Here is a 23,366-nt window from a genome sequence, read left to right as displayed (position 1 = left end):
AAGAACTCCAATGTCATTATGGCTGAGCTCCAGAGATGCAGGAGAGAGAGGGAGGAAGGGGAAAGTTCCACTGCAGCTATCAACCAGTCAGGGGAGTGTGCTGACGGAAGCCTCTCTTCAGTGCAAGACATAGGAAACCCTGCATACAGTTTGTAAAAATTATATAGAGGACTACAAGACTATGGGAAATAAGATTCTCTGTCTGATAGACAAAGATTGAACTTTTGATGTTAATTCTAAGCAGTATGTGTCGAGAAAACCAGGCATTGCTCATCACCTGCCAAATACAATCCCAACAGTGACACATGGTGGTGGAAGCATCATGCTATAAGGGGATGAGTGGGGTTCAGCTGCAGTGTTCAAATGCAATAAGCTAGCATTTGTGATTATTTCAGGGCAGCAGCATGTATATTGGAAAATTTAATTATTTTTAATCGTACAAACAATAAGGTTAATTTTCCAAAGTGGGAACACCCCTTTAACTAAAAACAGTGCACCATGTGCAGTTTGCCTTTGTAGTGTGCAGAGTGCAGATTCAGGATTTCTGGCGCACGTTCTTCATGAATCTGGCTCCCCCTGTACTGCTCCATTTTTTTGCTGCTCCATTTCTGTTAGAATCTGCATTATAAATGTGGTGCACGGTCCGACTGCACACCAGAATGCCCATTTCAGTGCAGAAATTTGTGTTACATGAAGAATAGCGCAGTGTGCGCCATGAAGTGTCGTGTAAGCCACAATTGTGTGGCGTGCGCCACAAATGTGTCTCGGGCACTTCTTAAATACATCTGCAAGCAGTCTTTACTGAAAAGAACATTATAAAAGAAAATTTGCCAATAAACTGCTGTACAGCCCTTAGTAAATGTGGGACAATGACACTAAGCCCACATCTAAAATAACAAAGCAGTGGGTTCAGAACAACTCTGTGACCTTTCTTGACTGGCCCAGACATAGCTCTGACCTAAACCCAATTGAGCATCTCTGGAGAGACTTGAATATGTCTTCCACCAATGTTCACCATCCAACCTGAGGGAACTGGAGAGGATCGGCAAGGAACTACATCAAAAGCTGCTACTACTCAATACTGAGCAAAGGGTCTAAATACCATGTGATAAATCAGTTTTTATTGTTTAATAAGTTAGCAAACATATCTACATTACTGTTTGATTGTCAAGATGGGAAAGAGTGTACATTAATGATCATTGATCTTACCAATTGGCTACAATGAAAAGAAAAGTGAAAGATTTAAAGGGGTCTGAATACTTTCTGTACCCACTGTATATGTTAGGCTACTTCTGTTAACTGGTTCAACAACAGTTTGACGTGGTGAATTTGTCAGATTTTTGTGTAAAAAACACCATTCACACATATTTTATTTTCTGTTGATTTTGTTGTAGTTTCAAATCTGCAGCATGTCTGTTCACTGTTGATGTTCAATATAAACTTTACACACTTTTTAGCAATGTATGTGCAGTGTATGTTTTACATCTTGACTGCCCTTTTGGAAACAAATAAATAGATGCAGATCTGCTGGAAAAGCAAAACACAAAAGTATAGTAGTGCCTTAGTAGGACAAAGTTATTCTTTTCCTCAGCCTTAAGAATGTATATTATTAGTTTTTTTGCCAGTTCCACCTTCTTAAAGCCTTGACATTATTAATCAGGGCCAGATTATAGGGAGTGCTCCAGGGGTGTGCACTTTGGGCACCCCACCACTTTACTCATAAAGGGGCCCCTACCAGCCATGTCCAACAGTCAGTTAATAGCTGTGAACTGACTGTCTCTGGAAATGATGTGCAGTGGCGGTACCACCACGCTGCACATGCACCTACCTCCAAGCTGTGACAGTAACTCACTGGCTGTGTCACTCAAAGCATGCCTGCCTAGACCGTACTCAATCGCATTCTGCATGCAGCATGCTTTTCAGGAACTGTGCTGCATGTAGAGTGACACCTGACCAAGTCCTAGCTAACCCATTTTACAGTTACTTCCTTACTGATCACTCAGACTGATCTGTGAGAGGAGGAGAGAGAAGCAGTGGCACATGGGACTGGGTGGGAACTATCACTAGTAGGCAGTACTACTAACACTGCCAGCTGCAGGGCCAGCAGCTAGGCTAACACCACTGCCACTGTGCCAGCTAGGCCAGCAGCTAGGCTAACACTACTGCCACTGTGCCAGCTAGGCCAACAGCTGGGCTAATACCACTGCCACTGTGCCAGCTAGGCCAACAGCGGGGCTAATACCACTGCCACTGTGCCAGCTAGGCCAACAGCTGGGCTAATACCACTGCTACTGTACCAGCTAAGCCAGCAGCTAGGCAAACACCACTGCCACTGTGCCAGCTAGGCCAACAGCTAGGCTAATACCACTGTCACTGTGCCAGCTAGGCCAGCAGCTAGGCTAACACCACTGCCACTGTGCCAGCTAGGCCAACAGCTAGGCTAATACCACTGCCCCCGTGCCCCCAGCAGCTCGGCTAACATGTAAGTAGGAAAATGATAATTGTGGAACATTAATGGACAGTGCTACATTCAGTTGGGGCTCTCACCAGATTTCGCTCCCAGTGGCCTCCACCCTACTTTGATCTGGCCCTGTTATTAGAGATTTGTTCTCCTAGCCATATTGTATTTTAGTAGATGAGTTGTATTTGAATATCATTTTGGAGATACATGAAATATTTTGTCAATTTGAGATAATTTTCTTTTTTAAGCTTCTCGATGCAATGGTGACTACTTACCATGGCATCTCACACGACTAAATTGAAAGTATAAGGCTACATTTACATGAACATGTGCCCACGATACCGTGGCACAACGGGCACATGTCGGTGCCAGGGAGAGGAGGAGGGGGTGAGCGCTGCTGAACCCCGCCCCTCTCCATAGAGAAACGTGGGGCACGGCGCCGTTTTCCAGGAAAAGATAGGACATGTCCGCTCCCATACGGCGCCATGCGCCCACTGCCGTCTATGGTGGACGTATATCCGAGGTATATATGTCGGCCGTATATATACGTCCCCTAAGACAGTTAACTGCAATCTGAACCACTGCAGCAGTGTGTCACCTGCATATTACAGAAGAAGCTTGTGTCAGAAGCCATGGTCTGTGTTCAGGATCTTTCATCATTGCAGTGTATTGTACATAAAACATGTTTGTGTTAATAAGACAAAGTTGGACGAATATTCTTCAACTGCCCCAGATTTATCAAAGTGTCTGATGCTGAATAATAAAGGCATCTTAATTTTTTTAAAGCAAATTATGACACAATTCTGTCCTTAAGGCTATATTCACACTGCCGTTGCCCGCCCGTACCGTACCGTAGCGGGCAACGGCAGTGTACGGGGAGAGGAGGAGGAGGTGAGCGCAGCTCACCCCCGCCCCTCTCCATAGCAACCTATGGCGCACGGCGCCGTATTACGGGAAAAGATAGGACAGGTCCTATCTTTTTCCCGGGTACGGAACGGTACGGTGCCGCACGTGTGCGGCACCGTACCGCTCCCATAGGGTGCCGTGCGCCCATAGAAGTGTATGGGGGACGTATATCGGCCGTATATACGGCGGCCGTATATACGTCCCCCATACGTTCGTGTGAATATAGCCTAACTGTTTAATAAATCTGTCTACACCACTGTGAAAAATGGTGAGATACATGTAAATGGCTTTTATGCCTAAAATGCAAACCCACTTGAGGATGGTTCAGTGAAGAGGCAGGCATGTACTGTGGCAGTACAGTACTATTCAACTATTTATTCCCCTCAATAAGGTGCATGGAGCAGCCACATATATAGCTTAGCCATGCTGGCCCATGCCCATGAGGCCCCATTGTCCAGCAGCACTACCCATAGCTAGGCCAAATCCCCCAACTCGGGAAAATGCTAGTTCAAAGGATTTCAACTCACAAGTCCCGCACTTGCGCCTTCTTGTGCCTGCATAGTATATTATGGCTACCTACATAATTAATGTGCCCGTTAGTGGTCCTGAACTGAATTAAGGCCCCCTTCCTGTGCCCTCCTAGCCCCTTCCTCTTAATGCTCCCTTTTCTGTTGTGCTCATTATTGTGTTCTTCATGTCATCATATTGCACGTGCCAACCTTTGGCTTACACAGAAGCAGAGACTTAATGGTGATTCTGGGAACTGATGGCTATATTTGGCTACAGATAAACTTATATTATCATGCATTTAGGAGACAAATTTTTAATTAATTTTATTCTATACATCCCTTTTATAACAATAAAATAATCTACTTTTGTTTACAGATTTTTCTCCCCCGTACTGGAAGTCAAATAACCACAGTCCAGACTTCTGCAGATAAGGCTTTACAGCTATCTTTGAAGGTGACCCCTTCAGGAAGCACTTTGGTTATTCTGGTCTCAGTGAATCATGGTGTGCCACTGGTGTTGTACCATGGATTAAAAGTAATTTCAAAAGCACAAATAACAACACAAAGCGTCATAGGTAAGAATGCGTCATTAAAAAAATAAAAGTAGAAAGAAATGCTTTAGATCTAATTATGTGTCTAAGGGGAACATCTATCATACCCTGGCGCCAGTGTATGATTCTGTCCCTGCTCCCCAGCACTGGATCGATGTATCAGATCGCTTCGGCCTTCTGATAAAACCGATGAGCTCACAGTTCAAGCACAAGCAGTGCATTTCTAAACCAGGTCTGACCTGGCGTAGAATTTGGTCATAGCCTGTGCCTGAACCGGTGCACACAGTGGCGGATTAAGTGCCCCCTGGGTCCCGGGCTGTTCACACAATGATGGCCCCCCAGTTTCCAAACCAACATGTGCCTGGATGTTAGGACGTAAATGCTACTCTGTATACTCTATATCCTTAATCTTATACTGTTCTTAAAGTAATTTCATGATTAATCATTCTCTTATAGCCCTTCTATTTAGTAAAGACGATCACATTCCCTAACTGCATGAAACCCTCCATCCCGACTAACATCCAGACCAGATCGCCCAGACAGTGTAGGAGATGTGGATGGTACCCCTGGCTGGCCTGGCCTCTGTGCTCTGCAGCTGAACCGCTGCTCATACTGTAAATACTCACATATAAATAGAGGCTCCTAATTTTACCACAAAAAAAAAAACTGGGAAAAGTTATTCACTGAAGTATAAGCCCTAGAGTAGGAATTGCAGTGGCTACTCTAATAAAATATCCAGCAGAAGCTGCACCACATTACTGAGAAGTCCTCAGCAGAGCCCCCTTTGATGAAATGTCCACCACATTTGGCCCCCTTTAATGAAATGTCCAGCCCAGACGCCCCTCTTTAAAAAAATGTCCACCCCAGATGCCCCTTTTAACTAAATGTCCACCCCAGGTGGCCCCCTTTAATAAAATGCCCCCCCTGAAGCCCCTTAAACTAAATATGCACCCCAGATGCCCCCTTTAATGAAATGTCCACCCCAGATGCCTCTTTTAATATAATCTCCTACCCTGATGCCCCTTTAACTAAATATCCACCCCAGATGCCCCCTTTAATACAATTTCCACCCCTGAAGCCCCTTCAACTAAATATCCACCCCAGATGCCCCATTTAATGAAATGTCCACCAAAGATGGCCTCCTTTAATACAATTTCCACCCCAGAAGCCCCTTCAACTAAATATCCACCCCAGATGCCCCGTTTAATGAAATGTCCACCACAGATGGCCCAATTTAATGAAATGTCCAACCCTGATGCCCCTTTAACTAAATATCCACAGAAAATTTTCCCAACACATAGCACCAACAAAACACAGTGGGGCACCTTTATCAAAAACAGTGCAAACGGTACTATGTGCAGTTTGCCTGTATAGTGTGCAGAGTGCCCACCTTGCATGAATCTGGTGCTCCCTGCACTGCCCCGTGCACAAACTTGTCTTGGTCCTTTGACATGGGTCATGTGACACACCTCTTTCGGACTCTGCACATTTGTGTCGCGCCTGGTAAAGTGCAGCTGCAACACAAATGAGTCGTGTGCAACACACATGTGGCGCTGAAACATCTTAAATACATTAGCAAGAATGTGCAAAGTCCGACAGAAAACTATCCCAGGGGCTTTATTACATGTAGCCCAGTGTGCATAGAGCCTAAGAGAAAATAGTAATTTTATAGATATAGGTAGTACATGTGTAACGCAAATAGCGTCTTATATTATATCTGCTACACACACATTCACACACATTTACGTACACATACAGTTCATCACTCATAAACAGTTATACAATCTTAAACACATACACACGTTTACACACTCATGCCCACACATTTATGCAGAGATACATACATAGAGTATATTCACATCCTACACACAACCATTGTATACACACATAAACCACACCATATAGTATATAATACATGCATCACATATGCACACACATATAGAACATATACACACATATACAGAATATATACACACATTATAGAGTGAACATAGTAAACAACAGGAAGTTGTGTCTGTCCTTCTGCTCTTTCCTCCATCTTTCTCTAAATTTCTTATTTGAGCTGCCAACTGTACTGTGGAAGATGTGCACTGTTATATACATATCATGCTGTACAATGTAGAGTATACTGGGGCAGATTTACTTACCCGGTCCATTCGCGATCCAGCGGCGCGTTCTCTGCGGTGGATTCGGGTCCGGCCGGGATTCACTAAGGTAGTTCCTCCGACGTCCACCAGATATCGCTGCTGCGCTGAAGTTCCCCGAGGTCCGCCGGAATGCACCATCCTATACCTGGTGAAGGTAAGCGCGAGTCCCGCAACATTTTTATTTTTTTTTAAATGCAACGGTTTTTCCGAATCCGTTGGTTTTTCGTTCGGCCACGCCACACGATTTCCGCCGCGTGCATGCCAGCGCCGATGCGCCACAATCCGATCGCGTGCGCCAAAATCCCGGGGCAATACAGGGAAAATTGGTGCAAATGGGAAATATTTGGGTAACACGTCGGGAAAACGCAAATCGGGCCCTTAGTAAATGACCCCCAATATGTTGTTGATATTGCACATCCCTTATTCTGTAGTGTGTTGGCTGTTACCACTGTTGGGAGATGAGCTAAAACTGGCTAATGGATAGTGCTGCGTTGTACTTGTACACACAGCCTTGTACTTCAACAGATTTTTAAAGTGAAAAGTTATAATGGATAGTAAATCTGTTGTAGTATGAGTTGTAGTATCTGTTGTAGTATAAGTTCAACTATTCTAACTTTGCACCTTTTGCTAGTTGGTTTAGTTTTACAAAAATATGGTTTCTTTTTTTGGCACATCTTATTGTATCTTAGGCCATGTCCATGTTTGCTCCTTTGCATATTTTTATTACACGAAAGCTGTTAAAATTTGTAATGACTTGCTCCTTGACCTGAATAGTATTTTAAGATGTATCAAGTGAAATACTATATAAGCTGTATGGCTCTCTCTTCTCCTTATCTTTCTACTCTATGTGTAGCTATTTCAGTAATGCTGTCAGAGAAACTGATTACTGTGGGTGCAGAGCGGAATAAGAATAGAAGGAAGAACCATTTTTCTTTATTAAAATATAATTAAAAGTTTATGATTATTTATTTATGATATAAAAAGGTTACAGTATGCTACCCTTTAATGCAGGGTGATACTTAAAGGAAACATAATGGACGCCATTTCAATAACATATTGATTTTACATCTAGATTCGTACACATGGATTTTAACACCGGATATGATCTCAGACCCCGCGGCTACTCAGGTGTTTTTGGTGTCTCCATCAAATACCTACGGAATACAAAATCTGCAACTCAAAGTCTCTACATTCACAGTACAATGTGCCTTCTGGAATTCAAGTCTTCAGATGTGGAGCTCTGATGGCTGCATGGTAAATGTCTGTATATGAATACAGCAACATAGCTGAAAATTTCAGAAAGTAAGATAGAAAAATTAAGCAACATTCACAAATATTTAGAAGTAGACATTTCATCAATAAAAGATAAATAGTTAAATTGGGTTTTCTAATCTGGGCATGCACATTTAATTTAATTCATCTGCCACACATATATTTCTTCAATTGAAAATAATAAAAAATGTACCTGTGGCAAGATAATTTCCGATGAATGTAGTCATGTTGTCCTTGGATATGACCACCTCCGCACTCTAGCGGTAATAGCCATGCATTCCCTATTTAGGTGCCTGACCACCTGGATTCAGTGTTCATTACCACAGGACGGCTGTGGGACATATTTGCTGTCACTTCAGCATACAATGTAGTAAATGTTAATATAATGGTACAAGCAACCAATATTGCAAATAATTTTCTGTCTAAATTAGAAGCAGCTGGATGTTCAATTTAATCTCCCTGTGTTTCCACTGTATAGGTTGGACCACAGACCACCTTAACAAATGTGCAGTGCCTGTGCAACCACTTATCATTCTTTGGCTCATCCTTTCTGGTGCTACCAGTGCAGATTGACGTCACACGTACAGCAGAATACTTTTCTAAGATATCAGAGAATCCAGTCATTGTTGTTTTAGTGGCATGCTTTTACCTCTGCTATATTCTTACTGTCTTGTGGGCAAGACGCATGGACCTGAGGGAACAGATGCAGGTAATTGATATAGACAAATAAAGAAACCACCTGGAGATTTGCACCTGTTCTTTACCAGCTATGATCCTGACATCCATTTGAGGGGCATCTGTATCTGTATGCAGAGGGCAGGGAATGTGTATAACCAGTCATACACAGACGGCATCTGTATCTGTATGCAGAGGGCAGGGAATGTGTATAACCAGTCATACACAGATGGCATCTGTATCTGTATGCAGAGGGCAGTGAATGTGTATAACCAGTCATACACAGACGGCATCTGTATCTGTATGCATAGGGCAGGGAATGTGTATAACCAGTCATACACAGACGGCATCTGTATCTGTATGCAGAGGGCAGGGAATGTGTATAACCAGTCATACACAGACGGCATCTGTATCTGTATGCAGAGGGCAAGGAATGTGTATAACCAGTCATACACAGAGGGCATCTGTATCTGTATGCAGAGGGCAGTGAATGTGTATAACCAGTCATACACAGACGGCATCTGTGTGTGTATGCAGAGGGCAGGGAATGTGTATAACCAGTCATACACAGACGGCATCTGTATCTGTATGCAGAGGGCAAGGAATGTGTATAACCAGTCATACACAGACGGCATCTGTATCTGTATGCATAGGGCAGGGAATGTGTATAACCAGTCATACACAGACGGCATCTGTATCTGTATGCAGAGGGCAAGGAATGTGTATAACCAGTCATATACAGACGGCATCTGTATCTGTATGCAGAGGGCAGTGAATGTGTATAACCAGTCATACACAGACGGCATCTGTGTGTGTATGCAGAGGGCAGGGAATGTGTATAACCAGTCATACACAGACGGCATCTGTATCTGTATGCAGAGGGCAGGGAATGTGTATAACCAGTCATACACAGACGGCATCTGTATCTGTATGCAGAGGGCAGGGAATGTGTATAACCAGTCATACACAGACGGCATCTGTATCTGTATGCAGAGGGCAGGGAATGTGTATAACCAGTCATACACAGACGGCATCTTAACCAGTCATACACAGACGGCATCTGTGTGTGTATGCAGAGGACAGGGAATGTATATAACCAGTCATACACAGATGGCATCTGTGTGTGTATGCAGAGGGCAGGGAATGTGTATAACCAGTCATACACAGACGCCATCTGTATCTGTATGCAGAGGGCAGGGAATGTGTATAACCAGTCATACACAGACGGCATCTGTATCTGTATGCAGAGGGCAGGGAATGTATATAACCAGTCATACACAGACGGCATCTGTATCTGTATGCAGAGGGCAGGGAATGTGTATAACCAGTCATACACAGACGGCATTTGTATCTGTATGCAGAGGGCAGGGAATATGTATAACCAGTCATACACAGACGGCATCTTAACCAGTCATACACAGACGGCATCTGTGTGTGTATGCAGAGGGCAGGGAATGTATATAACCAGTCATACACAGACGGCATCTGTATCTGTATGCAGAGGGCAGGGAATGTATATAACCAGTCATACACAGACGGCATCTGTATCTGTATGCAGAGGGCAAGGAATGTGTATAACCAGTCATACACAGACGGCATCTGTATCTGTATGCAGAGGGCAGGGAATGTATATAACCAGTCATACACAGACGGCATCTGTATCTGTATGCAGAGGGCAGGGAATGTGTATAACCAGTCATACACAGACGCCATCTGTATCTGTATGCAGAGGGCAGGGAATGTGTATAACCAGTCATACACAGACGGCATCTGTATCTGTATGCAGAGGGCAGGGAATGTGTATAACCAGTCATACACAGACGGCATCTGTATCTGTATGCAGAGGGCAGCATACTGAGAACAGGAAAGCCTGCAAAGTCACATGTATATGTATACATGCAGAGACATGTTTAACCCTTTTGCGCACCTTGACGTGATTCTACGTCATAGGATGCGGGTAGTTCCCGCACCTTGACTTAGAATCACGTCATGGCGATCGCCCGGGCTCAGAAGCTGAGCCCTTGCGATCGCCGCGGGATCCCAGCGGTGCACGGTAGCTGGGATTCCGCAGTAACAGCCGGGATCGCGACTATCGCGATCCCAACTGTTTAACCCTATAGACGCCACGGTCATAGTGACCGCGGCGTCTATGGTGCATCGGTACGCCGATCGGCACCCTCCGTGCACGATCTAACAGTGCAGCAGTCAGCCTATGCAGAATGCATAGGCTGACTATGTCATATTATGCAATACATTAGTATTGCAGCATATTACAATGAACAAGTGATCAAATGATCACTTGTTCATGTCCCACCCTGGGACAGAATAAAACAGTGAAAAAAAAGTAAAAAAAAAAAGGTGCAACTAAAAAAAAATTGTTTAAAAAGAATAAAAGTCCCCTTAAGTCCCGTCCCATGCAGTAATCATATAAAACATAAAAAAAGAGAAAATCACCAAAAAAACCACAACATATTGGGTATCACAATGTCCGTAACAACCCGTCAAATAAAATAAAATGGTCACTGAACCCGTACGGTGAAGGCCGTAAAAAAAAACACAAAAAAACCTCACAAAAATCATGAAATTTTCACATCTGACCGCATAAAAAGTGCATAAAAAGTGATTAAAATGTAAAATGTACCCCAACATGATACCAAGAAAAAGTACAGCTTGTCCCGCAAATAATAAGCTCTAAACCAGCGCTGTAAACAAAAAAATATAAATGTTCTGCCCATTGTTACATGGCGATACAAAAACAAGTAAATTTCTCACAAAATGAGTTCTATATTCTGCAAAACAAGTTAACCATAAAAAGCCATATAAATGTGGTATCGCCGTAATCATGATAACCCATAGAATAAAAATAACACATTATTTTAATGGTACGGTGAACGTCCGAGGAAAAAAATGCTAAAAACCATAAACAAGAATTAATGATTTTTTTAACCACCACCAAGAAAGAGTTAATAAAATCTGATTATTGGCTATTGATCCCCCCGTAAATGATGTACCTGAAAAGTGGATTTCATCCACAAAAAAAAATCCCCCATATGTCCAAAGTACAAAAAAATAAACATTGTATAGCCTGTAAAATGTGACATTGTAGATCTGTTCTGAATGGCGCCTCCTTTCGTTCTATGCCCGGCCGTGCGGCCGTACAGCAGTCACCACCACATATGGGGCATCCTGTGACTCGGGAGACATTGGGTATTAAACTTTGTGGAGTTTTTTATCATTTAATACTTTGTGACGGTTTAATTTTTGGCCAAAATTAATATATTGTCTAAAAAAAATTACAGCTTGTAAATTACACCTCCATATTGTTTTAACCACTGTGAAGCATCTAAAGGGTTAACATACTTCTTAAAGTTGATTTTTTACACATTGAGGGGTGTAGTTTCTAAAATGGCGTGATACATGGGGTTTTACTGCTGTTTAGGCCTCTCAAAGTCAGTTAAAGCTGAGCAGGTGCCTCTAAAAAAGGGTTTTGGCGTTTTTCATAAAAATGAGAAAAATTGCTCCCAGCAGACATTCCGGAAATGTAAGTTATAAAGTTACTTGGGTGCTATGACTATCTGCCTGAAAAGCAGAACATTTTGAACTATGAAAATGAAGAATTTTTTGAAATTTTTGCCAAATTAAAATTTTTTTCATAACTAAACACAAAAGATATCATCAAAATTTTAATATTACTTTGAAGTACAATGTGTGACGGTAAAACAATCTCAAAATCCCCTGGATATGTTAAAGTGTCAAAAAGTTATAACCTCCTATAATGACACAGGGCAAATTTTAAAAATCAGGCCTGGTCCTAAAAGTCTAAAATGGCATAGACACGAAGGGGTTAAAAGAAGAGATTTATTGAAAAGTGACCAATTCCTTTAACCCCTTAGCGCTCCGCGCCGTAGCTGTACTGCGCTGCTTCCCACTATTAGCGCTCAGCACAGTACAGCTACTGCGCGAGCGTATAGGATTTTAGAAATGTCACCACGTCGCGAGACTTGGGTGACAGAGGCAGGAGGAGTTCCTGTCTCCCTCACCCGACCAATCAAATTGGTCCCGCCCGCCGATCGCCGCGATTGGCCAGTCAAACCTGACTGGCCAATTGCAGTGATTTTGGGCTAAAAAACGTGGTTTTAGCTCCTTCCTCTTCCTCCAGCGGCACCATTATGGTTTTGTATCGCTGGAGAGAGGAAAGAGCGTTACTGTGTGCACCAAAATACACTTTTACACTATAATTACTGTTCTGATGCCTATCTGATCCCTATTGTTCCCTACAAATCCCTATCCCTATCTGTTTTTTCTTGTGTCCTGTGTGTTCCCTGTGTGATCGCCTTGTGTGATCCCACGTGTCTTCCGTTTTTCCCTGTCTGTCCCTTCTGAACCCATACACACTTTTCAGTGTGCTGTGTTAGCGTTGTTCTGCACTGGACGCACTTTTCAGTGCGCCGTGTGAATAGCGCTGCACATTATCTTTAGCGGTAGTTAGTTTGTCTTAGGGCAAGCTAGGTGCATTTGAAGCGCCTTTTTGCGCGGTGCACATAGGATTTTTTTCGGTGCCTGGTAATATTTTTTTCCAGAGCGCCGTAGGTGTACTTGGGTGCACTTAGCTATTTTTTGTGTGTGCTATCTGTGCGGCTTGTCCGTGTAGTTTTGTGCGCATTATTTTTTGTGTGTGCCATCTGTGCGGCTTATCCGTGTAGTTTGGTGCACATTATTTTTTGTGTGTGCCATCTGTGCGGCTTGTCCGTGTAGTTTGGTGTGCATTATCTTTTTTTTTTGTGTGCTATCTGTGCGGCTTGTCCGTGTAGTTTAGTGCACATTATTTTTTGTGTGTGCCATCTGTGCGGCTTGTCCGTGTAGTTTGGTGTGCATTATCTTTTTTTTTTGTGTGTGCCTGCTAGACGGTTTGTCCGTGTAGTTTGGTGCACATTATCTAATTTTTCTAGTGTACGTTCTCTTTTTTTTTGTGTGCAATGTCTCAGAAGACGTACACCGTGTTGGAGGCATATAACACCTTTGCCTCTGACACCGAGTCAGCTAGTGGGGATGATGTCCCCTTTTACCTATCATCATCCTCCTGCTCATCTTCCAAGAAGGCGCCGTAGGGTTCCAGGGACTTCTGCGATTGAAGTGCCTGGGACTTCTGCGATTGAAGTGCCTGGGACTTCTGCAGGAGAAGTGTCTGGGACTTCTGCAGGAGAAGTGTCTGGGACTTCTGCAGGAGAAGTGTCTGGGACTTCTGCAGGAGAAGTGTCTGGGACTTATGCAGGAGAAGCGTCTGGGGCTTCCACTGACCCCACATGGGTAACCCCAGATAATTATACCTCTCAGGTCCCTAACTTTTTGGACCATCCTGGAATTAATTTTGACACGTCAGGGCTCAGAGCTGTGGACTTTTTTAAGTTTTTTTTTTTATGAGGAGCTGCTGAATGTTATTATATTTCAGACAAATCTCTACGCTGCATAGCATATTGCCTAAAACCCCACTTCATTTTATGCACAACCCTACAGGTGGACCCCTGTCACTGCAGCAGAGATGCACAAGTATTGGGGCATAATACTCCTTATGGGAATAGTAAAGAAGCCTTCAATCAGGGACTACTGGAGCACAGATATACTGTACCACACCCCGATGTTCCGCATGGCAATGAGCAGGATGCGCTTTGAAGCCATCCATAAGTTTTTGCACTACACTGACAACACACAGTGCCCACCCAGAGGTGACCCCAGTTATGATCGTTTATTTAAGGTCAGGCCCATATTAGATCATTTTAGTGCCAAGTTTTCCCAGGCATATACCCCCGCCAAACATGTGAGCATAGACGAGTCTCTGGTACAATTCAAAGGGAGACTTCAATTCCGCCAGTACCTGCCCAATAAGAGGGCAAGGTATTGTGTGGAGATGTATAAGCTGTGCGAAAGTTCATCAGGGTATACCTACAAGTTCAGGGTATATGAAGGGAGGGACTCCACTATAGTGCCCCCAGAATGCCCCCCCTTCCTGGGTGTTACAGGGAAGATAGTGTGGGATTTGGTGCACCCACTGCTGGACCAGGGCTACCACCTCTATCTGGACAATTTCTACACCAGCACTACCCTGTTCAAGTGCCTCTCTTCCAGAAATACTGCGGCATGCGGCACTGTACGCAGGTCTCCCTCAGTCGCTGCTTGGACAAAAACTTAAAAGGCACGAAAGCAGGGCACTATGCAGCGACTCTGTATTGTGTGTTAAGTACAAGGACAAGAGAGAGGTCCTTGTATTAACCACAATACATGAGCACACCACCACCCCTGTCCCAGTACGAGGTACCAGTACAGAAACCCCCAAGCCGGACTGTATTTTAGATTAAACAAATACATGGGAGGGGTGGACTTGTCTGACCAGGTGCTTCAGCCGTACAATGCCATGCGGAAGTCGAGGGTGTGGTACAAGAAGCTGGCCGTGCACATCATGCAGATGGCATTGTATAATGCTTATGTGCAGCATCGATATGCCGGCCAGAGGGGAACTTTCCTGGAATTTCAAGAGGTGGTAATAAAGTACTTTCTTTTTGGAGACCAGGAAGGGGGGAGTGCTAGTACATCTGGAAGTGAGGCCACATCACGTATTGTACCAGGGCAGCACTTTCCAGGAGTAGTTCCCCAAACAGCCAGCAAGGGAAGGTCACAAAAGAGGTGCAGGGTGTGCTCCAAAAATGGCATTCGGAAGGACACCATTCATGTGAGACATGCCCAGAAAAACCAGGGTTATGTATGAAAGATTGCTTCCAAATTTCTCATACATCCCTGGATTTTTAGAGTACCCTGTTGTTACCCTGACGCACAGCTTATACATCATGCCGCATGCCGCACCTTCCCTTCTAAGCCCTGCCATGTGCCCAGCCTGTAGATTACTGTCCCCTATGCTTTACCCGGGAAAACATGCATCATGATTTTTAGGGTGTTTGTCTCCCATGGCAGCAGCTGGGCACAAAATGACATAATGGATATTTTTTACTATGCACTATCCATTATGCACTTTTTCAGGGGTCCACCTGTGGGGTTAAAATGCTAACTATACCCCTAGATTAATTCATGGAGGGGTGTAGTTTCCAAAATAGGGTCAGTTCTTAGGGGTTTCTACTGTACTGGCCCCTATTGGCATCTACAAATCTTTCATGATGCCAAAAAGAAAAAAAAATGTACAATGTCTGTGCTCCAACATGTTATTCCCTTTTGAGCCCTGTCGTGTCTCCATTCTACAGATTATTGCCTCCTATGGGGTATTGCCCTAACCGGGGTAACCCGCAGAATGATTTTTGATGTGTTTTTCCCCAGTGACATGAGTTGGGCAAAATACTTTTGTCACTTCAATGGCATATTTGATAAATTGCAATACAATTGTTTCTCTGCACTACTCACTTTGTATTACATTTGAGCCAGCACCTCAAATTAAAATGCTCATACAAGCCTACATACATTCTTTAAGGGGTGCCCTTTCCAAAATGGGGTCACTACTTGGGGGTTTCTATTGTACTGGTACCTCGGGGGTACCCCCCATTACCAATCTAGTGAAAACGGAGCTTGAAAACCTAAATTGTGCTTCTTTCTTCCTGACCCCTGCCGTGTGCCCAGTCTGTAAATTATTGGCACATGTGTGGTATTGCCGTACTCGGGACAACCCGCAGAATGATTTTTGGGGTGTTTGTCTAAAGTGGCATGGGTTGGGCACAGTATATGAGGCACTAAAATGACATTTTTGAGATAAAAACGCAATTTTTACTCTGCACCATTTACTTTGCATTCAATTTTGACCAGCGTGTTGGGGGTTAAAATGCTCACCACAACCACGATAAATTCTTTGAGGGGTCTAGTTTCCGAAATGGTATCATTTATTTGGGGTTTCTATTGCACTGGCACCTCACGGGCCCTGCCAACATGACATGGCACTCCAAATCCAAACGTGTAAAACGGAGCTGGAAAATCAAAATTTCACTCCTTCCGTTCTCAGCCCTGCCGTGTGCCCAGTCTGTAAATTATTGGCACATGTGTGGTATTGCCGTACTCGGGACAACCCGCAGAATGGTTTTTGGGGTGTTTGTCTAAAGTGGCATGGGTTGGGCACAGTATATGAGGCACTAAAATGACATTTTTGAGATAAAAACACAATTTTTACTCTGCACCATTTACTTTGCATTCAATTTTGACCAGCATGTCGGGGGTTAAAATGCTCACCACAACCACCGATAAATTCTTTGAGGGGTCTAGTTTCCGAAATGGCGACATTTTGGGGGGTTTTCTATTGTACTTTTACTTCAGGGGCTCTTCAATTACACTGTGGCACCACAAAATATTTGCAGCCAAATTGGCCTTCCAAATTCCCAGTATCGCTAACTCTGTTCTGGACATCACTGTGCGGGGAAACAGCAGCTGACATCCACATGTCTGGTATTGCCGTACTCGGAAGAAGCAGGGCAAGAAATTAGGAATATATATTTACCTCAAATTCCTTCTGAATGTATCCATTTTAGGGCTAAATTAGAAAGATTGAAATCAAAAATTGAAATTTCAAAATTTCCAATCCATTTTCGTATACTTCCGGAAAAATAATTAAAGGGTTAACAGACTTCTTAAATGCTGATTTGAATAGGTTGAGATGTTAGGTTCATAAAATGGTATTACTTGTGGGGGTTGTGGCAGGGTGGCTGCCACTAGAGAAGCTTTTCGGCATAAAATGTGCATTTTGCCTTATGAAAAGCTGAGTAGAAGACAGACCTGGAAAAGTTGGGTCTGTCTAATTAAGTTGATTAGTTTTCAGCTGGAGGGGCTGCACTAATACATGGGGCAGACTTCAGACTGGGCTCCACCCTGGGGAAGAGACAGGCTACGGCAAAGGCCTGTGGAGCAGTGGCAGTGAACTGTACTGTGTTTTTGGGGTGGCTGGCAGTAGGCCAGCACCTGGTGAGGTAGGGAACCTCGATGTGTAGTTAGTGCCGGAGAGGCTTAGGTATTATTTTATGTTTTGAGTTTGTGTACTGCCAAATAAAGCTGGCTGAGGCCAGTTTTAACCTTACTCACATTGTGTGAATTCCCTGTGTGTGCTGGTCGTATGCTTAGGAGACGACGATCCCCGGAGCTAATTCCCTTACATATGGTGGCGGTATGCTATGGCATGGAAATCAGCACACACAGCGAGATTTAAAGGGCCAGTAGCCCTCATGTGAGAGACTGTTGTTCCTGCTGCTGGAGGCGCTGTGGTCACGGGAAGATTTGTCTTGGTGTGAGAGATATACAGAGACTGCTGGTTTGCTGTGGGAGTAATCGCCATGGGTCCGATGGATGAGTTCCAGAGACGCTGGCGGCAGATGATGTGGGAGGACCTTGGAATGCCAGAAGCCATTCGGGTTATGGAGACCCCAAATGCCAAGCCGAGCGGTTCCCAGCCGATGGTTCGAGATGTCTGTGATCGATCTGCAGTTCCTGAGGAGAGGTTGCTATGTGCTGTTGCCGGGGGCAACCGACGGGAGCAGCCTTGCAGATGTCTACGGATGAACCGGTGTGTGGCGGAATGTCCTGCGGTCAAGTGGCCACGTGTTGCAGCGTGTATGCAGCAGCGCAAAGATGTGGTTGCTAGGGGCAACCAACGGCGACAGCATGCGGCTGTGCCATGTGAGGTCAGTGCACCTCATTGTCCTCTGGTCAGGAGACCAGAGAAGTTGCCAGTCAAGACCTGTGAGATGATAGTGGGTGGAATCCCGCTGATGGTGGAACTGGACTGTTCTCAGGATGTCTCCAGAGTTAATCCGGACATCTTATTGTTCCTGAAGTACCAGCCAGGGAAGGGTAAGACTGTCTGGATTGACTTTGAAAGTGATATTGCGATTGTGACACATAAGCTGGAGATTTGTGCAGATCTGGAGGTGGAGTTCATCCTGGGGAAAAACTTCCCTTTTTTCTGGGACTTGTGGGAAAGTATTCCAAGTGGGGGGAATAGCTGCTTTTCCTGGGAGACCCCTCTGACATCGGGTACAGTCCCAATCTCCCCAAAGGACGATCTGGAGAAGTCTCGGCGACCTGAGGTGATGGTGGGTGGAGTCTCAACAGGTTGCAGTCTGAATTGTGACCAAGGGGTCTTGATCCCACAGAAGGAGACTCTGCCACTGAGACTGATAAAGTCTGATGGACTATGTGATGATGATAATATTTGTGATGCCTTAATTTCTGAAGTTAAACCAGAAAAGTGTAATGTTGTGCATAATCTGCCTCTAACCTGTGATTATAGTGTTAACTGTGATTATATGACACTACCTGTAACATGTGACAATTCTGCAATGCCGATAACATCTGATAGCGTTACAATGTCTGTTCAGAATTATGCAGAATGTGAACTAGGTGCAGCCCTAGGTACTGAGAGAGTTAGCTCAGAGGTGCCCCTAGAGGTTGTGAGTTGTAATGACACAGGTAGCGAGCCTGAGATGTGTAATGTAGCTAATGGCAGTTCAGATAGGGATACCGCCATAGCAAGGGCAGGTGAAGATAATGAGATCCTGATGGTTAGTGGTTTCCCTTCAGCCCAGAGTTACACAAACAGTGAGTGTGAACAGAGCCCTAGAGAAGCAGCTACTCGCTCAGAACCTGCAGGAGGTGAGGATAGCCTGTGTCAGTCACCTGTGGAGGAGTCTCACATCAGTGTTCAGGAAATGTCAGGGGGAGACCAGACATCTGATACACCTGAGGCTTCTGAGGAGATTGATGTACTGAGTTCGTGTGTGAACAAGGCCAGAAGAAGCCTCAATAAACTGAAGCGTCATGTGAATACTGGTTTGCGGAATAACTGGTATAAATGCTACAATTGTCACGTGTCTTATAGAAGAAAAGATGACCTAAAGAGACATATATTACAGAAACATGAGTTGAAGATTGATATCTCGTACTGTCCTTTCTGTGATACAGTGTTTGCAAAGAAAAGTGAATGGGAGGTTCACATGTGTTCGGGGAGCAAAAGAAAGTGCCAAAATGGTGATGCCGACCTCCAGGTGTGTTCTGTCGGGATGTGGCACCAGAAGTGTCCTAGGAAGGAGACCAGGCGTAAACCAGACCCCTGTACACCTGCTGATGAACCGCAGAATACGCATGATGGCGTGCTGACTGAAATTGTGTGTGAACAGGGTGGAAGCGCCACTCTTAATCATACACCTACGGATGAGGGGGCCCCAGATCCACAGAAGGTGGTGGAACATGTGATGCACCAGCCCTTTGGTAGTTCTGCCTGCAGTGTGGTGAGTGCAGTCTACAACTCTGTGAGGGAAGGTCGCCCATGCATCCGCAGTGATCGTGATGTTGCTGAGAAGGAGGAGAAGCCCTTGACTGACGTTACAGTGACTGGATCAAGGCCTCTCATAGGCATTCTGGAGCCACCGGTTGCCACAAGTAATGACTTTGCTTGCAAAGGTTTGGGGAAACAGGAGTTCAACCTGGCTTTTCTTCAGCAGCCAACTGGAAAAGCCGTATTGAAGACAAATACAGTGACTGGTGCCCGAGACACTGTTACAGGTGCGATGTCCGGTATATTGGGCTGGGAAGCTGGTGCAGTACAAGGCGGTGTGGCTGTGACTAAGTCTGTAGTCCCAACCGTGATGGCCACCCAAGTGGGATCGCTTATAACCAGTAGCCTGAATACAGTCTTGGGAAAATCCGAAGAATGGGTTGATGGTTACCTCCCGAAGACAGGTGAAGAGCTGTCTCAGCCTGCTGAACCTGTGGAGAAGGTTGAAGTGGCGCCAAGTCTACAACAAAGGGACCAGCCGAGTTGCTGTGTACGTGTGGAAGCTCTGTCGTCTCGTCTCTGTCATAGTGCATGCCAGCATTCTCTGGGCAAGTGGAGGAATACCCAGATGGGCCCTACAGAGACTCCAGCACAGCTGCACCCAACGGTAGATCTGCCTGATCATCTGAAGAGCGAAAGTGAAGATGGTCTGGATGGTGAGAAGTGCCTTGAAGATATACCGGGTGATGACTGCAGTGGATGTGAGGAGACGGTGTCTGATATAATGTCAGCAGAGCCCTCGAAATTCCTACACAGGAAAGACTCGGTGAAGACGGAGGTGTTAGCCAGCAAGGCGTATGAAGGACTGACCGAGGAAGAGGTCAGCCAGGAACCTAGTGCAAGCCATAAAGAGCTTAAGGCTGCCATTGTGGAAAGTCCATGCCAGGACTTGAGTCCGAAGTCCAAAGTGTTAGCTGGAGGTGATGAGGATGATGCTGATGTTGAGATGAGTTTCACCTATACCGAGAGCGGAGGTTGTGACCTCAGAGGTAGCAAGCGCACAGCTTGGCAGACATGTGACCAGAAGCTCACCAATGTGAATCGTGCCCTGGTTCTGAACGGTAATGCCCCCTTCAATGACAAAGAAGGTGTCGAAGCTGAAGACTGGAAAACGGGCAAACCCGTGCGTGTCGTGTGCAATGCTAAGGGGAAGAAGCACAGTGCATATGCCTCAGTGGATGGTAACCGGTGTGACGGCATCCACAAGGTGATGAAGAGATGGGGCCTAACCATGCCAAGTCCTGAGGGGTATGTGGAGTCTCCAGTAAAATGCAAGAGAAAGAGAAGAAAATCTATCATTGTTAATAGAGACATGATTGAAGATGATCAGTTGTGTGAAGGAAGAGATGCTGGGACTAATTTTGAGCTGTCTGTGTCTCCTGCAGTTAAGGAAAAAAGCTGTCATTTTCCAGGTATAGAAGATGTAGTAGATAGTAGGGTCTCTGCAGTGCTTTTAGGAACCGTAGGGATTAGACCCCAATATAGGAGCTTTGACCCCGGAGGGAGAATTAAGCTTATTGATCAGGCCTACGGCCTTGATCACAGGGGGAGGATATGTGGCAGGGTGGCTGCCACTAGAGAAGCTTTTCGGCATAAAATGTGCATTTTGCCTTATGAAAAGCTGAGTAGAAGACAGACCTGGAAAAGTTGGGTCTGTCTAATTAAGTTGATTAGTTTTCAGCTGGAGGGGCTGCACTAATACATGGGGCAGACTTCAGACTGGGCTCCACCCTGGGGAAGAGACAGGCTACGGCAAAGGCCTGTGGAGCAGTGGCAGTGAACTGTACTGTGTTTTTGGGGTGGCTGGCAGTAGGCCAGCACCTGGTGAGGTAGGGAACCTCGATGTGTAGTTAGTGCCGGAGAGGCTTAGGTATTATTTTATGTTTTGAGTTTGTGTACTGCCAAATAAAGCTGGCTGAGGCCAGTTTTAACCTTACTCACATTGTGTGAATTCCCTGTGTGTGCTGGTCGTATGCTTAGGAGACGACGATCCCCGGAGCTAATTCCCTTACAGGGTATATAGTACATAAGCCTTTATAGGGCACTTCCAAACTGAATTGATCACCAAAAAGTTCGCATTTTTCAAATTTCAAGAAAATCTGAGAAGTTGCTACTAAAACTTCAAACCTTCTCACATCCATAAAAAAAATGGAAACGTAAAACAAATAATGGATATAAGAAGACCAATGGCAAAAGGTTTCTATCAAAAAAAATTTGTGGTATCACTTTTTGTCTAAAAAGTATAACATTTGAAACTTTGAAAATAGTCATTCTTTTCAAATTTTTCCTAAATTTTTGAATTTTTACCCCCCAAAAAAGGAACGGATCACCGAAATGACACTACTAACATAAACTGCAATGTCTCACGAGAAAACTATCTCAAAATCACAGAGATATCTTAAAGCGTTGAAAAGTTATTACCACAGGAAGAGACACTTGTCATATTTAAAAAAAAAAGTACCGAGCCTTAAAGGGCACCTACCACCACGATTCTACCTATAAAGGTAGATCGGGTGGTAGGTGGATGTAAGGGATGTGAGGAGAGCTCTTTTTAGAGCTAATCCTCACGTCCCCGCTAACTTTTAATAAACTTTATTCCCCTAACATGTAAATTTAGTTATGCGGCTACTGGGGCGTGGAGTAGCCGGGCACGAGGCTACACAGCGCGGCTACTCCACGCCCCAGTAGCCACGTTACTCCTCCTACCCTGTGTGTTCGGCGCGCAGCTCCTCGTAGCTGCGCGCCCTCGCCCGACATGCTGGCGTTCTGCGCATGCGCAGAACGCAGCTGAGCAGCCACAGCTCCGAGGCCGGAGCTACTGCGCATGCGCAGAACTCCGGCTTGTCGGATGCCGCGAGCTGAACACACAGGGTAGGAGGAGTAACGTGGCTACTGGGGCGTGGAGTAGCCGCGCTGTGTAGCCTCGTGCCCGGCTACTCCACGCCCCAGTAGCCGCATAACTAAATTTACATGTTAGGGGAATAAAGTTTATTAAAAGTTAGCGGGGACGTGAGGATTAGCTCTAAAAAGAGCTCTCCTCACGTCCCTTACATCCACCTACCACCCGATCTACCTTTATAGGTAGAATCGTGGTGGTAGGTTCCCTTTAACGTACAAACAGGCTGCGTCTTTAAGGGGTTAATGCTGTGTGAAGGAGCTCTCATATAGGGGGAGATTTATCAGTGCTTCTACACCAGTTTTTTTGGCATAGAAACACAGATATAATTGCAATTTCTTGTGCACTGCAAGAAATTGTTATTATTCTGGCGAATACATCACCTTCAAACCATGTGGGTGTGGAGGGTTGCGGCAGACAGTGGAGTTGGATGGGCACAGGGTATTCCTTCCCGTGCCTGCTCCATTTTTTTCAAAATCAGTGAACATTCCTCCCACACTCCACAACATACCCTGTTTCCCCTAAAATAAGACATCCCCTGAAAATAAGACCTAGTGCCTCTTTAGGAGCAAAAATTAATATAACACACAGGGGCAGATTTACTTACCCGGTCCATTCGCGATCCCACGGCGCGTTCTCTG

General features: G+C 44.9%; 1 protein-coding gene across 1 annotated transcript in view; it reads left to right on the top strand.

The window, feature by feature from the left end:
• Positions 1-23,366, top strand: part of LOC140070621 (polycystin-1-like protein 2) — a 62,853-nt gene that overhangs the window by 29,764 nt on the left and 9,723 nt on the right. The window contains exons 11-13 of the mRNA XM_072117327.1: positions 4,253-4,451; positions 7,647-7,828; positions 8,325-8,555. Coding sequence (XP_071973428.1) covers positions 4,253-4,451; positions 7,647-7,828; positions 8,325-8,555 — 612 coding nt within the window. The remainder of the gene's footprint in view (positions 1-4,252; positions 4,452-7,646; positions 7,829-8,324; positions 8,556-23,366) is intronic.

This window comes from Engystomops pustulosus, chromosome 7, assembly GCF_040894005.1.
Source record: "Engystomops pustulosus chromosome 7, aEngPut4.maternal, whole genome shotgun sequence".
Classification (NCBI taxonomy): domain Eukaryota; kingdom Metazoa; phylum Chordata; class Amphibia; order Anura; family Leptodactylidae; genus Engystomops; species Engystomops pustulosus.
Note: the sequence above shows the minus strand (reverse complement) of the source record. Positions and strands in the feature narration are given on the sequence as shown.